The sequence below is a fragment of the Seriola lalandi genome, unplaced genomic scaffold (genome assembly GCF_002814215.2).
Source record: "Seriola lalandi dorsalis isolate HSWRI2012SDOR001 ecotype SW California unplaced genomic scaffold, Sedor1 jcf7180002054959, whole genome shotgun sequence".
Classification (NCBI taxonomy): Eukaryota; Metazoa; Chordata; class Actinopteri; order Carangiformes; family Carangidae; genus Seriola; species Seriola lalandi.
The window spans coordinates 768,911-782,972 of NW_019525510.1; the positions used below are offsets into that span (position 1 = coordinate 768,911).

The 14,062-nt window shown below is 38.7% G+C and overlaps 1 protein-coding gene across 1 annotated transcript in view; it reads right to left on the bottom strand.

Moving 5' to 3' along the window:
* LOC111645918 (CUB and sushi domain-containing protein 1-like) overlaps positions 1-14,062 on the bottom strand; it is a 282,987-nt gene that overhangs the window by 162,498 nt on the left and 106,427 nt on the right. Inside the window, exon 8 of the mRNA XM_087170782.1 lies at positions 10,515-10,636. Within this exon, the coding sequence (XP_087026908.1) occupies positions 10,515-10,636 (122 nt within the window). The remainder of the gene's footprint in view (positions 1-10,514; positions 10,637-14,062) is intronic.

The following is a 14,062-nucleotide window of genomic DNA, read 5'->3' on the forward strand; positions in this document are numbered from 1 at the left end:
GTGCGTCCAGGACCACATTTTAGCATGATGACACATACAAAACACACAGACTCTCACAAGTTGAAAACAGCCCCACTGTCACAGCTGGTTACCATGTTTCTGTTTAAGGGTGGATGCTCTGTGGATGCTCTTTGAAGGGATAAGTGAAGCGTTATCACTTTGAGGTCACTAGTAAGCAACAGAGTAGCTCAATAGGCCATTTAAACATTGTTAAGAGCACTGAGAAATCCAAACCAACAATGAAAAACCTCCAGTCAGTCAACCAGTGAAGTTGTAGTGCCATAAAATTTTTGGTCTCCTCAGGGGACGATCACAGCACAGAGGAAACTGATAATAATAATCTTTCTCTTACTCTCATCCTGAATTCACAGCAGATATGTGTGTTTGCCACTCAAGTCAAACAATGTTAGACATCCTTTTGGGTGTCAGCGTTATCAGACCCTCATAAACATTACAAGCACTGCACACTGAAGACATTCATTTTATCTACAGCATAACAAAATCGGGTTGCACGGCTACCTAGAGATGCCCCTTCCATTGCCCCAGAAAAAAAATCTTGAACCTGAAAAACTATATTGTGTCTGCTGATCTTGCCCACACTATTGTGACCTTACGTCAGAATAGTGCAAGAGAACACAAAGCCATAATTGAGTGGACGAGTTCTTGAATTCCCTTGTTGCACTGAGGCTGCAGCAGAGCTGAGTCACTGCTGAGCAGCAACTGTGGGGGAGAAATTATCACATAAATATCTATCCATCCATCCATCCATCCATCCATCCATCCATCTCATCATCACTTCACTGCAGCCTAAGCTACAGACAGGCTGGTTAAGGTTCAAAATCCTGCACTTCAGCAGGTCAGATGCTTCTCTGTATGGTTATTTACACTTGGGTCCTCTGGTCAGAGGGCAGCCAACCTGCCATACTTATGCTGTTGTGCAGCCCTAGGTTCCCCTAAAAAAATAAGAATTGATTTGGGCCCTGTTAAAATGTCAACACTCTGCACACATCTAATGAATTATATTCAGTCAGCCATTTCAAGTACAGAATAAGCTGAGGTGACCCCTACCAAGGTTAGCACACATGGGTATAGGTTTCATTTCAATCTTGGGGGCAGTACTGCCAATTTCATTATTGCAATCACACCTAACAAAACTACACAAAACTGGTTATTTTCCTCACATCAGTACTTTCTAGCAGAACACCAAACAATCGATATTTTCACTCTCAACCTCTCAACTGACCCAATGTAGCAGATACTCTATTTAATAAAGTTAAAGCATTTTGCTCCTTCGGCTTTTGAAGATATGACAGAATAGCAGGTCTTCATATTACTTTCCAACAAAATAGCACATTTACAAATTGACTCATTTAAATCAGAAGCTAGCAGTGATGGTGTGTAGTAAGTGTGTGTGTGTGTGTGTGTGTGTGTGTGTGTGTGTGTGTGTGTGTGTGTGTGTGTGTGTGTGTCAGAAGGTATGCAATTCATTCACCAGACGGGCCCAAACATGTCTGAGCATGACAGAAGTGAATTTAAAAATGGAAAATCCAATACTTTGAATCTACATTACACATATTCACAAGTTTGCAGCCCCAAACTGACATGAGAGGTAATGTAATTTCAACACTTACTTATATACCCAGAAATGATATAATGTGACATCAGTAAACTGCACACTGATGATTACAAACTTGGATGGTCTAGGACTGACTAGAAACTGACTGGCAAGGCAAAATAATGTTGTCCGACTTCCTCTAAATTAAAAACCTTTTTCATTAATTTTGTCACTTCCTGTCCACATTGATAATGTAGCACTAATAGCCACGCCTAACGCCACAATTTTGGTGATCTACAGGGTCTTCACAGGGGCAGAGGCAGATTTGGCAAACTCTTTTCTGCTACAGGCTCAACGGGGCATTAGAGAGATTTTTAGATTATTTTTACATACATATTGTGTCTACTGGAGCTTTAATGCATTTTCTACTACCCTGACTGAAAAACAAACTGTCAAGAAAAAGTTGAAAACATGTGCTGAGGTGACCCCTTGCCAGAAGTAGCACAGAGAGGGAACAGCTGTCCTGAAAGCAGAGTGTACGAGAATTCCCTTGCTGACATTGTGCAGCTATGTTGAGTCATTGGTGAACTGCCACTATGGCAGTTTGGGACCTTTTTTTCCCCATAGATTACTTTTAGTCTTGCAGCCAAATAAACAAGTATAGAATAACCTGAAACCCTGTTTAAGGACACAGCCCTCAGCACACCTTCATGTCTGGGAAAGGCATTTTCATAATGAGTAATCAGTTACAGAAAACGAATTACCCATAATCAATCTATCAAATTGCTCAATTGATTAACAGAATCTTATCAACGTATGTCTTTTTCTCTTTTTTTCTCACTGACAGTTTAATCCGAATTTTAGAAGCAATTGTGCTGCTCATTGCAGCTCATCTTTACAGTGCCCTGCATCTCGCAGGTACAGTGAATTTTATGATGGATACAGACCATGCATCGGAGCAATGAGGGACAAACACAGCAGCAGTGCGTATACCGGGCCACTGCTTGTACATTTTCATCCTCACAATTCATTTAGATAAGCACTGGAGAACCGCTACAAGATGCTAACCAGCACAAAGTAGTAACTGCTGCATATATGTGCAAGTCCGATGTCGCAGCCCCATGCAGTCCAGTGGGCCAGAGTATAAGTTAGTAGTCTCAGTAGTGTTAATGTCATGGAGATGTTCCCATGGTCTACTGCCATTATAATGAATCAAGGCAGGGATTTTACTGCTCTCTGCGTATAAAACGCAATACACCTTCATTAATTGCTTTGTTTTACATGTTTATTATTTTTCAGATTCTCTCTAACCTCTCTCTGACCAGAGGGCACAGGGCAGAGAGTGACAGCCAGGTAACCACAGGGCTAACATAGATAGACAATCACTCATTAACAGTCTAACTGACCTGCATGTCTTTGGACTGTGTGGGGAAACAAAACAGGGATAAAATAAAACCAATAGGTTGTGGTTGCTAACTGAAGCCAGGTCAATCTAGCTCTTAGCCACTGTGCTCTCTCACATCAAAACAACTTTCACCTCAACTTAAGAACTAGTTGAACCACTTCTACTCCCGACAGACCTCTACTTCAGTGTATGGAGTAAACAAGAGGTTGATAAATTAAAATAGAAGATGTGATGCATGGTGTAGAAAATCTGACCATAGTGATTGACACCCATGAATGGCAGCCCATGCAGCCAATCAATATGTTGGCACTTCCACTTGATCTCAGCTCAGTGGAAACAGCTGTGGTAATGGAGATAAAAGATAAAAGAATGGCTGAACTTCTTGAGGTCTGGCCACAAGAGATTAATTTCCTAACATGTAACAAGGTCATTGCATCTGCAGTATAATAAAATGGTTCCATAGTGCAGTAGAGGGTACGGTATTTGTGGTGACTATAACTGAATTTTGGGTTTATATACCAATATTTTTTAAGCGCACTTATTGTATGTCAGTGTTGTTGTATGCTCAGACAGGTGATTTTCCATGTGGGACAAATAAAGTACCGATCAATTTCAAAACATACTGGAAAGGATTCAAGTCTGTTGGCTTGAACCTGAAAGTACCCAGATGTGCCAGATTTATCTGTTACAATTCTGCCCTGAGGTGACGTTTGCCTTAAGTGGTAACAAAGCAAAAAGCTGCCGTCTGGTAAAACTACTCCCTTGATGAGGTGTTACAGCACCTTTGAGTGCTGTTGACCTGTTGGCTGGACAGTTTAGGAAAATAAACTACGTACTATGTTTGAGCAACAGCTGCATGACAGTTCTAGGGAAACTGCATCATAAACTACTCTGTGATGCAATAGAAAACTACCTCACAACAGTACACTGTGGGTTGAGAGGTTTCATTTTGACAATTTTACATTACAGATTTGAAATAAATTGAATTTAATAGTATTTCCATGAGAGGAGGCCAGAGTACAAAACTAAAAGGCATAACCATATCACCATGGTCAGCCTCCTTTGGACAAACAGGTATTAGTGTGCAGAAATGAGAGCCATAGACAGTGCTGATACAGTGAATTATGGTCAGTCAGGCTGCAAAATTGCACTCAAAAGCCAAAACAGCATGAAGCCTTGAACTGATATAATGTGCTAATCAAGCAGCATTGGTGAAAGTCTTTCCATGACCATGGACACAGATGGATATTTACTCTGCACTTAACTAATTTTTATTTTTGCTCAGTCTATGTGACCAACAAACTCACTGAGCTATGGCCTGTATGTTGTATCATTTGTAGTGATTCAGAGATGACACAGTATCTTACTGTAGCTGCAATGCAGTTGTATCAATACTACAACATATAGACTATTAGAGTAAATTTACAGTGGGTAGTAGTCAAGCCTAAGCTTACACTAAGTAACACTTCACAATTCAAAAGACAAATTCTGATGAAAAGTTAATCCTACAACACTGTTATAAAACTGGTTTTATTTTTGTAACTTGGGGTATCAGTTCCATCAGTCATGATAACTTTGGGGCAACATAGCTTGAACATCGTCCAACTGGGCAACAGTAGTCAGAGAAACTCCCAGATGGAAGCTGAAATTATGATCCAAACTATGACCCAAAATGATGACACAAAGAACCTGTTACAGTTTGCAGACCAAATATTGGTTCAACATAATCTGCTGTAGTTGTGCACACATTTTTCCTGTCCAATGCTGTTGCACTCACTTTTTAGTTTTATCTCAAAATAAGCTGGACACTAATCAGGCAAAACAGTTTTCTGGTTGTGCTTACTGTAGGACCTACTTTTAGTGATATTGTAGTTACTGAGTTATTGCTAAAAAATAGAACCACTGGCCAGAGTTACGGAAATAAAACCCAAGCTGTATGGAAAATAGTCTTCCTTTAACTTCAGTTTGCACTGTATGTAATGTTTTTCTATTTTTTCTTAAATGCTCCAAAACATACAATAATGTGGAAAACATAATGTGCTGTCACAACTTTCTGTGGTCCAGACTCTTTGAGCAGCCTGGCTGAAATATTCCCCTCTGCATTCCCTGCATTTTTGAGTGAGCCTTGTACTTCCAACAAGGCCCAAGTTAGGGGTGGAAGCTCATGGCTGTCAATAAATGCATGAACACGCTTCTGTCCTATTACACTCAAAATACACTGCCTGGCTCGGTTGTGCATGGTGGCTGCATCACTGAACTGCTTCGGCTCACAGGCGTGTGTGCGTTCACACCGACTGCGTCTCTGCTACATTGCTGCTACTGCCAGTTCTATATTTCTACACTGAGGTTGCCTTGACCTTTTTTTATCCTCATTCAGAGCAAGACACACAGGGGACCCCCCACACACACATCATGCGTGAAAAAACAGGAGAGACGATCTCTAGATCATGTGATGCAGCCACGAGACGTGAGACGTCTCAGGCACGTCACGTAAGCAGTGTGTCCACTCTAACCTGTTAACACGGGCACCAAAATGAAAACCAAGACGTTCCGCAGCTGCCACGCACACACTATGCAGGCAGTGTACTCCAGGCTGTACTCTTCTTCTACATTAATTGAAACAGTGTATATGACAAGGATGTAGGTGAAGAGCTGGGTGGAGCAAAACAGAGCAGGAAGAGTAAGGGGTGGAAGGAGGGACTAGATTGTTTTTGAGTCTAATGCTGGTGCTACCTTTATTTCCACTTTCAGCTAAAAAACTAAAATGTTGCGAAATGTACCTTTTTTGATAATACACTGAATATGGGGCACAATTTTTTCATTGTGTAACAGCTTGAGCAATAATGTAGTCCTGTTGCAAAACAATGCACTGTTGCAGAATCACACTGGACTTTAACATACTCTGGCTGAGGCCTTTATTGGCCTCAATTTCTGTATCAAGTTAAATTTAACAGAATCTGATAGAATGTCACAGAATATGTCCTGCCAACACAAAAGTAATGATGATGATGATCCATGCATGAAAATGACCCGACATCCATACTATACACACACACATCCACCCACCCACACACACACACACACACACACACACACACACACACTAATAAGTATTCATCAGGAAAAAGACAGCAGTGATTATAGGCCTAATGGGCATGTGTGACGATGCGTTTCAGGGTGTATGTGTGTGAGCAGTCAGGCATGGTTCAGACCTGAACAAAATAATTATCTGCTTGATATTAATGAATCAAATGACTGACACAGGCACGCGCCTACACACACACACACACGCATCGACAGTGTTAAGTTCTTTTTACACCCTGCACCTGAGTTTTTCCTCAATACCACACCAAAGTTGACAGTTTACTCCACAACATATTTTCACAACCTCTGGCAGTTAGCAATTAAGTTGGCAAACAGAAAACAATCAGTAAACATTTATGAAATCACACATGATCAGATATGTGTGTACACACTTAATAACACAGGCATACACACAAACAGAAGCACACTCACAGCATTTTACCGAAAGGCTGTCAGACCAGCGCAAACTATATTGATTGTGCTGCTTCTATTCAGAACGACAACAGACACAAAAACAACCAGCTTCACTTTTTGGCTATTTAAACATGTGCACGTAAACCCACACATTGAGGGAACAAAACAGCACACACACTTCAATAAAAACACTTGTCTCTGTCTCAATTTTCTATAACATGTTATTGATGAAAGAAGTCATCTGGATTAATAGGCAGTCAGAGGCCGAGCGAGGTGGAAGGAGAATGAAGACGAAGATGAGAGGAGTCACAGAGGGACAAAGCAGGAGTTTGGGATGGAATCAGAGAAATGTAAAGAGAAAAAAGAAAGGTCTACAAGAAGATGAATGTTATTTATCTTAATTCATGCTCATTTACTCAATTTAAATATCTTGTTCTCTCCTTAAGTCTCTGCATTATCTTTATCACCAACCACAAAAACCTCATATAAACATCAATTTTTAATTTTTTTTGGAAACTTATACTTAGGATTCTAAGTGGCGTGTTTAATCATCTGTCTCATTCCCCGCATACACAAATATCCCTAATCCTTAATCATGATTAAGATCAGTGTTGAAAGGGGAATACTCATGTAAACAGAGGTTAAGAAAATTCAAGTCAAGGGCCTTTAAGCAAGGTGTCCAGACAAAGAGATGGTTGCTGATAAAAAACACAGACCTAGCTGATAACGACTTCACAGCTCAACTACTGAGGCTCACTTCAGCTCATTCAGATACAAATACTAATAAAGTAATTTGAATATTCAGAAATATTCTTAGACAGTACATGAAACTTGTTGTTGTTTATTTTATTAAAGCCTTTACTTTTAAGACATCGGGATTAAATTTGGGATAAAGACATCCATGTACAGTAGAGGTACAGGGTTTAATCGTCCAGTGTGCTAAACATAGCCAACAAAGTGTTTCCGCTATGATCTTTGTCAGCAGGAGGGGCTGTGGTGCATTCCACCACACACATGCTCTGGTGTGCAATGGCATGTACACAGAGAGGGTCGGTAAAAACTTTATGGATGTTTTGATGGCAGGCAAAATATATATAACAGAAACACTATCAACAAGCCCAAGTCTGATCTGAGCTCCAAATTTTGAAGAAAGTCTATAAGATCAAAGAACAGTCTGTTTTTAAAATGTAGTGGTGAAAGCTAATGCAAGCATACTGTATATGCAGCCATGATATAGACCATGTCAAGGTATAACTGGAAACATATTGATATTAGGTAATATTACAATATAATCTCAACAAATACACAAGAGATTAATCTAGTCTTAGAGTAAAATCTAAAAGTAAAGAAAAAAAGGATCAATAACACAGGGTGCCATGGGTTCGAGTCTGACGCAAGGCCCTTTGCTGCAGCTTTTCCTTACTTAACTAAATACTAACTAAATAACTAATACTTAAATAAATAACAGCACTGTTTACATGAAAAGTCCTGTTTTCCTTATTTATTCTAACCATTAAATTTGCAAGGTCCAAATATTCTTCAGATCCACTTTATTGTACTAAAACTACAGAAACTTGATTTTTTTTTCTGAATTTTATCCTTAAAGTTTCAATAATAATAAATAGCATTGTCCAGGTCAACTGGCTTTTGGTTGTTATCTTTTCAATATAGACAGCAATGTGTCGAGTTTAAGTTCTGTACCACCTGGTTTGAAGCACATGATCACGAGCAAAAGCACCAGTGGCCTGCTCACCACTCTGACTTACATAACATTTTGCATATGCCTAAAGAAGACATCATCAATGTTCAGATCTAATGGTTAATATAGACTTTAGAGAAAATAAATGTTTATGGTAAAGCTCCTGATTTTCGTGGGTATTTTTCTAACACATCAAGAACACACAATTGTTTGGCATCATGCAACACTGGATCATTTCACTAAGTGGTTGAATGAAGAGTATTACACATTATGTATCATCTCTATAACTTTTTCAAAAGGAAAATTAGAAAGAAACAGTTGGTAATTGTTCAAAATATGAAGCACTGACATATTCTTTTAATATGTTGTACTAATGACTTGTCTTGTGGATCTTTCATGCTCAATTGTATTCCTGTGTGAATACTGTTGACTCTATTGTTCTATTCTATTCCATTCTAGTCTATAACTTTCTTTATCCTCTTGTTTGTCTCTGTCCTTGCCTCTCCCTCTGTGTATGTAGATAGTGACATTCTGCAAATGCCAGCAGCTGTAGTAGCTGATAATCTGTCATTATAGTACATTCTTAAAGTGCTCTCACAACTGAAGCATTTTTAACACACACACACACACACACACACACACACACACACACACACACAGTCCCAAGAATAGATAAAATACATTCCACCTGTCATAAGCTCAGGCTACATGAATCTATTATACTCTATTCTATTGTGTTCTATTTGAAACCACAAGCAACAACCTGACACACACACTACATATGTATGGCTTTCTATCTGTCACCTGACACCAACCACAATCACTAATAATATGAAATACATTTCTCATGATAAAATATTTAGAAATGCTGTGTTGTGTTGTGTGTGCAATTGTGATTTCCTAGACTTCAAATAAAATGCTCCGTCAATAGCTGCAAAGCTGATGTCAATTCAAAGAAATGTCTTGACTGCCTTATGCTGATTTGATATAACCTCGAAAGTGCATTATTCTCTCAAAATACAAATTCATTAGAGTTTGGTGAATGAGGCAATCATTACACTCACACACAGTAACACGTGGGTGAAACTGTGTTATAGCTTGACACAAGCTGTTGGTCATCTTACACTATCAAGGTCAGAGACACAGAGAGGTGAGAACATAAAGCCAATATCTCTCTAATTTTCCCACTCCCTTTTATTTTTTGTTCTCCCTCCTCAATTATATCTCACAATTTCTTCATCCCACTCCCTCAGAGGCTAAGAAGTGAGTAGACTCTATTTCCATCCATCTTTGGAGACAACTTCAATGTCACATGTCAAGTACCTGCTTGGACATTCAGTACTTTTCACTCTTTCTGAAAACCCACTTTTTAGCTGTGAAGTAGCAAGCTGAATATTCTGGCTCATTTTTCTCCTCTATACTTCCATCTCTTTTTTTCGCTGTAGTTTTCAATGAGCTCGGTGCTATCTTGCTCTCTTTTTGCTCTGCCCTCTCACTCTACTCTCACCATGTTCAAACTTAACATTTTAGACAAATCAAAGTGAAGGGAGGAAAGAAGATGATAGAAGAAAAAAGTGGATGGGAAGAGAGTAGTACAGAGCGGAGTTGATGAGTAGAGAGGTGAGGAGAGAGGAGAAACTAAGAGGTAAGTGGGGGATAAGGAAGAGAGAAAAGGAAACAGTGGAGACAAAGAGAAAAGAAGCAGGGAAAGGGGAGTCCAAGTGGAGACAGGATATGTGACGAGACATGAGAAGAAGATAATACCACAAAAGAAACTGTAGATAGAGACACTTGAGATGTTGTACTGCAGGTATATGAATTTTTAATGTCTATATGACAATGACTCGACAACAAAGTTGCCTTCACAGAATTGGGGATGTGTGATGACCATGAACTCAGCAACGGACACAGAATTCAGTCAGCATGCAGGCAAACAGAGGAAGCCTAAAACAACAGTCCTTCAACTTTCTCCTGCAGTGGCAAATCCGTCTTCATCACAATGCTGACATCTTAGCTATTTCAAATGACAACCACTATAAGATTTTGAAAGCCAATACTAAGGCCACTATTTGAAGCCCTATAGCAATATTGAATATTATTCATGAAAGAAATGAAAAAGTGGACACAGAATGGTCAATAACTCACATAAAAAAAAACACCTGAATACTAATCAAAAACTGGCAACAAAATTGGCAGAAAAATGTAGACTGAATCACCTCAACGGTCATGTACTGGCATGTTAGCATCACTACATTTGACAATACAATGTGCTGTAAACAGATTGCAGGTGCAGATTTTAACGAATGTTGAAACTCAGGGTGAAATGAAGGGGGGAATAAAATACTAAAAAAGCTCACCTTCCCAGAGTCCATTGCAGTGATGACCCACACACAGTGTGCGTTGTTCTCATACTGAACAGGGTAGTTAGGAGAAGTTATGACCCCTCTGGGCCCCCTTAGGTTGCTGCCACAGGTACGAGCTACAGAGGAAGAAAGCAGAGAGACAGAGTGACAACGAGTTTTAAAAAAAAAAAAAGATTCATAAGGTAATCAAAATCATGCTCGCAGAATTTGTTTTGGTGGCATTTTTTATTGGAAACGTATATAAAAAGATCAATGCAATCCTTAGTAAATTAAATGATGTTTACCTATTTAAATTTTTTCTGAGATCAAATCTATCAAATTCCCTTCACACAATCTTCAGGAGAGAGCACCAACTGTTGGTGAGATCTAACTTATTACTTCTTCTGCTTCATGTTCTACTTCTTCTTTCTAATACTTCTAATCAGTTCATCTAATCAAAGTTCAGCTTCAGCTTCTGTTTTGAAAAACTCAGTGATTCTTCAGTTTACTAAATACAGGTTAATACAGGTTCAACAAACTTCACTGAAACAATGATGTTTGCCATTGATGTTTCTTTCATTGCAATGATGCCCACGTTGCAATGTGTGGTGTAATGTTGGCATTTGCATCAGTCAATCAAAGATTAAAACAATTCTCTGTACTCATGGGCTATCATGCTGCTGCTCTCCAATTAAAAAACCATCACTGCTTGCCTGAAGTTTGCCGAAGAGCACCTTCTTACTGGGTTTGTTTGGAAGAATGTGTAGCTCTACGCACGGTGTAAAAACAGTTGTTTGCTCTGTATCATGTTATTATCTGTACAACGCACAAAAGATTTTATGGCCACAAAGACCTGGAGACATGTTTGCTTGCACTGTGGATTTATTTGGTTGGATGCATAATTCGAAATGCTATGCCAAGTAACGTTACCTTCCTTGTTACTGTAGTTTTGCAAGAACAATCTAAACAATTAACCTTCTCTAATTTTTAGGACGAGGATTGAGTGGCTGGATGGGTCAACAAAGCACAGGGTTTTCACACAGGAGACCACTGTTCATTTCCTGTATGAAACTGATTAATTATTTCTTTTATCCATGACTGTTCCACTACCTTAAATGTTTTGTTTATTATTGTAACCATGGTGAGGTACTTCTTTTAATCAAAACTATGATCTTTCCCCAACCCTGACCAAGTTTTTTTTGTGCCTAAACCTAGCCAAACCCTAGGCTTAACCACATGTTTATTATTGTTACCATGACGGCAAATGTCTGGTGCACCTGCTGCTTGTGCACTGTCCTCATCTGCTGCTAAAACATTAAGCACTTTTGCTCCTTGAAAGGCTTGCAGATCCCTGATATGAACACCATTTTTCAGAATATTCTTCCTAGTGCTCCATTTTATCCATATTGATTTTGTCCTGTGTGATACTCAAGGTAATATTTCTTGCCTTCAGTACCTCATTAAGTCACCCATGTGTTATTGCCTTACAGGGATATTTGGCAAAAAAAAAAAAAAGGGCATATTGTGTCAGAAGTCCCATTAAAACCCATCTCTTGAGCACAGTAATGTTAAAGGGCATACTTGACATTTTGAGTCAGTTTTAGTCAACAAGCACAGTCACCCTGCGGAGAAAGTGTTACCTGATCATATATATGCCCTTTATCTTTCATAATAAGTTAGCTGGAGGAGATTACTGCCATTAGAGGGAGAGACACAGGACACATCACCAAAAGCAAAAAACAAGACAGCATACAGCAAAAATAAGAATAATACAGACAAATAGGGAAGGTGAGGAGTTAAAAAGTGAAAAGAAGGGTGGAAATAATAAAGTAAAGACGATTGTAACTGCAGACAGGTTGTGAGACCGTGTGGAGAGACAGGAAGGAGAGAGGTTACAAAGATACATAAAGCAAAAGTAGAGGGGATGAAAGATCATAATGTGAGAAAGGAAGAGAAAATAAATTGAAGGAGGAAGGGCAAGAGGCAAGACAGAGACAGAGACACAGAAAATACCACAAGAGAAAGGGAGGCAGAGGAGGACCTAAGATGACTGATCTGCCTGTTAATTAGAAAAGGGAGCTAAAACACACTGTGAAACACACCGGTACACACACACACACACACACATTCGCAGACACACAGAAACACATTCGTAGTGATTCATCCTAGAGACCAGCTTCTAATTAACAGTAAAGTGTCAGTAGAGAATGAGAGAGGCTCATGGGTTTGAGTCCCAGGAGGGCGATAACACCATACACCAGAGCTACAGTATAGGAATTTTAACCTCTGCCTGCCTGCTTGTTGGTGTGTAACAGCCTATCGATCCCGTTCTTCTTTTCATCTTTCTCTCCTTTTTTCTCTGTGTATTTATCTTTCTTTCTAATTACAGATATGTGAAAAATATCAAAAGACATGAATCACTGTCAAACACATTTCCTTGAATGTACAGTTTCCAGCTGTTGTTATGTGTTGCAATTTTGTGTCATGCTGGAAATTCACCCACTGAACTATGATTTTCCTTTAAAATGTTGCCTTCTGTAGTTTCAAGGTAAGAAAAACAAGTTGTACCATAATTCACACATATTATCTTCTTCTTCTACCACTCTATTGAACAGAATATATTTTATATTTATATTTTATATATATATTTTAATATATTCTTTTCCTTTAGCTTAACATATGAGGCATTCTTGGAAGTTTTGAATTATCATTTAAAGTACACTTGGTACACACACACACACAGATGAATGTTTTCACAGAGAAAAAAAAAAATCACTTGCCTTTCAAGGCTTCCTTATGTGTAGCTTTTGTGCTAAAATACTGCTGCAGCTGTGTAAATTGTGTCTTCTGTATTACTTGGAGCATTGAACCTATCAGTGTGATATTTTAATGAACTGCCAGATGAAACAATGCTCCAATCTTGTAGACAATAAAGTACTACTTTATTCTATTCTGTTCCTTTCTATATTAATATCAAAATGTTGTTCAAGACAGGTTAAGGATCCGTATTCATTTGTATTACAAACAGAAAAGAAATATGTGTATTGCCTGTTAATTTTTGCCTTTTTTTACTTATTTATATGAATTTTTTTAAGTCTTCTTTCTCCACTGAAAAACTAATTGCAAAAACCTAAAACAATCATTCGCTCAAGGTCACCTGACTAAAACGAACTGTGTAATTGAACAATGAAAACACAAAAGTTCAGATAAACTTTAATTAGTGCCACGGGTGCTCAGCTCCGAGGCATCTATTAATATTCTGTTTCGGGTTTATTGTTCTTCCGCCAAATTTCGGCGCGTAACTCGTCCCGCAGCTTTGAGAAAACCCCGGTAATATATACATCAAAACGTGCGTCTTGATCCCGAAAGGGGTGCTATGACTTTTTGTGATAAAATTCCAATTTTTCCCAAAGTTATTCCCAAAAAACTGGGAATAAATAATGCATTAGAAATGCATTGGAATTTTCTTTAGAAACCCACCTTTTTTCTTCAAAATTGCACCTTTTTTCTGAGTCACCCAGCTCTCTCATACCTGCACGTAGAAATGTGATTCAAACTATAAA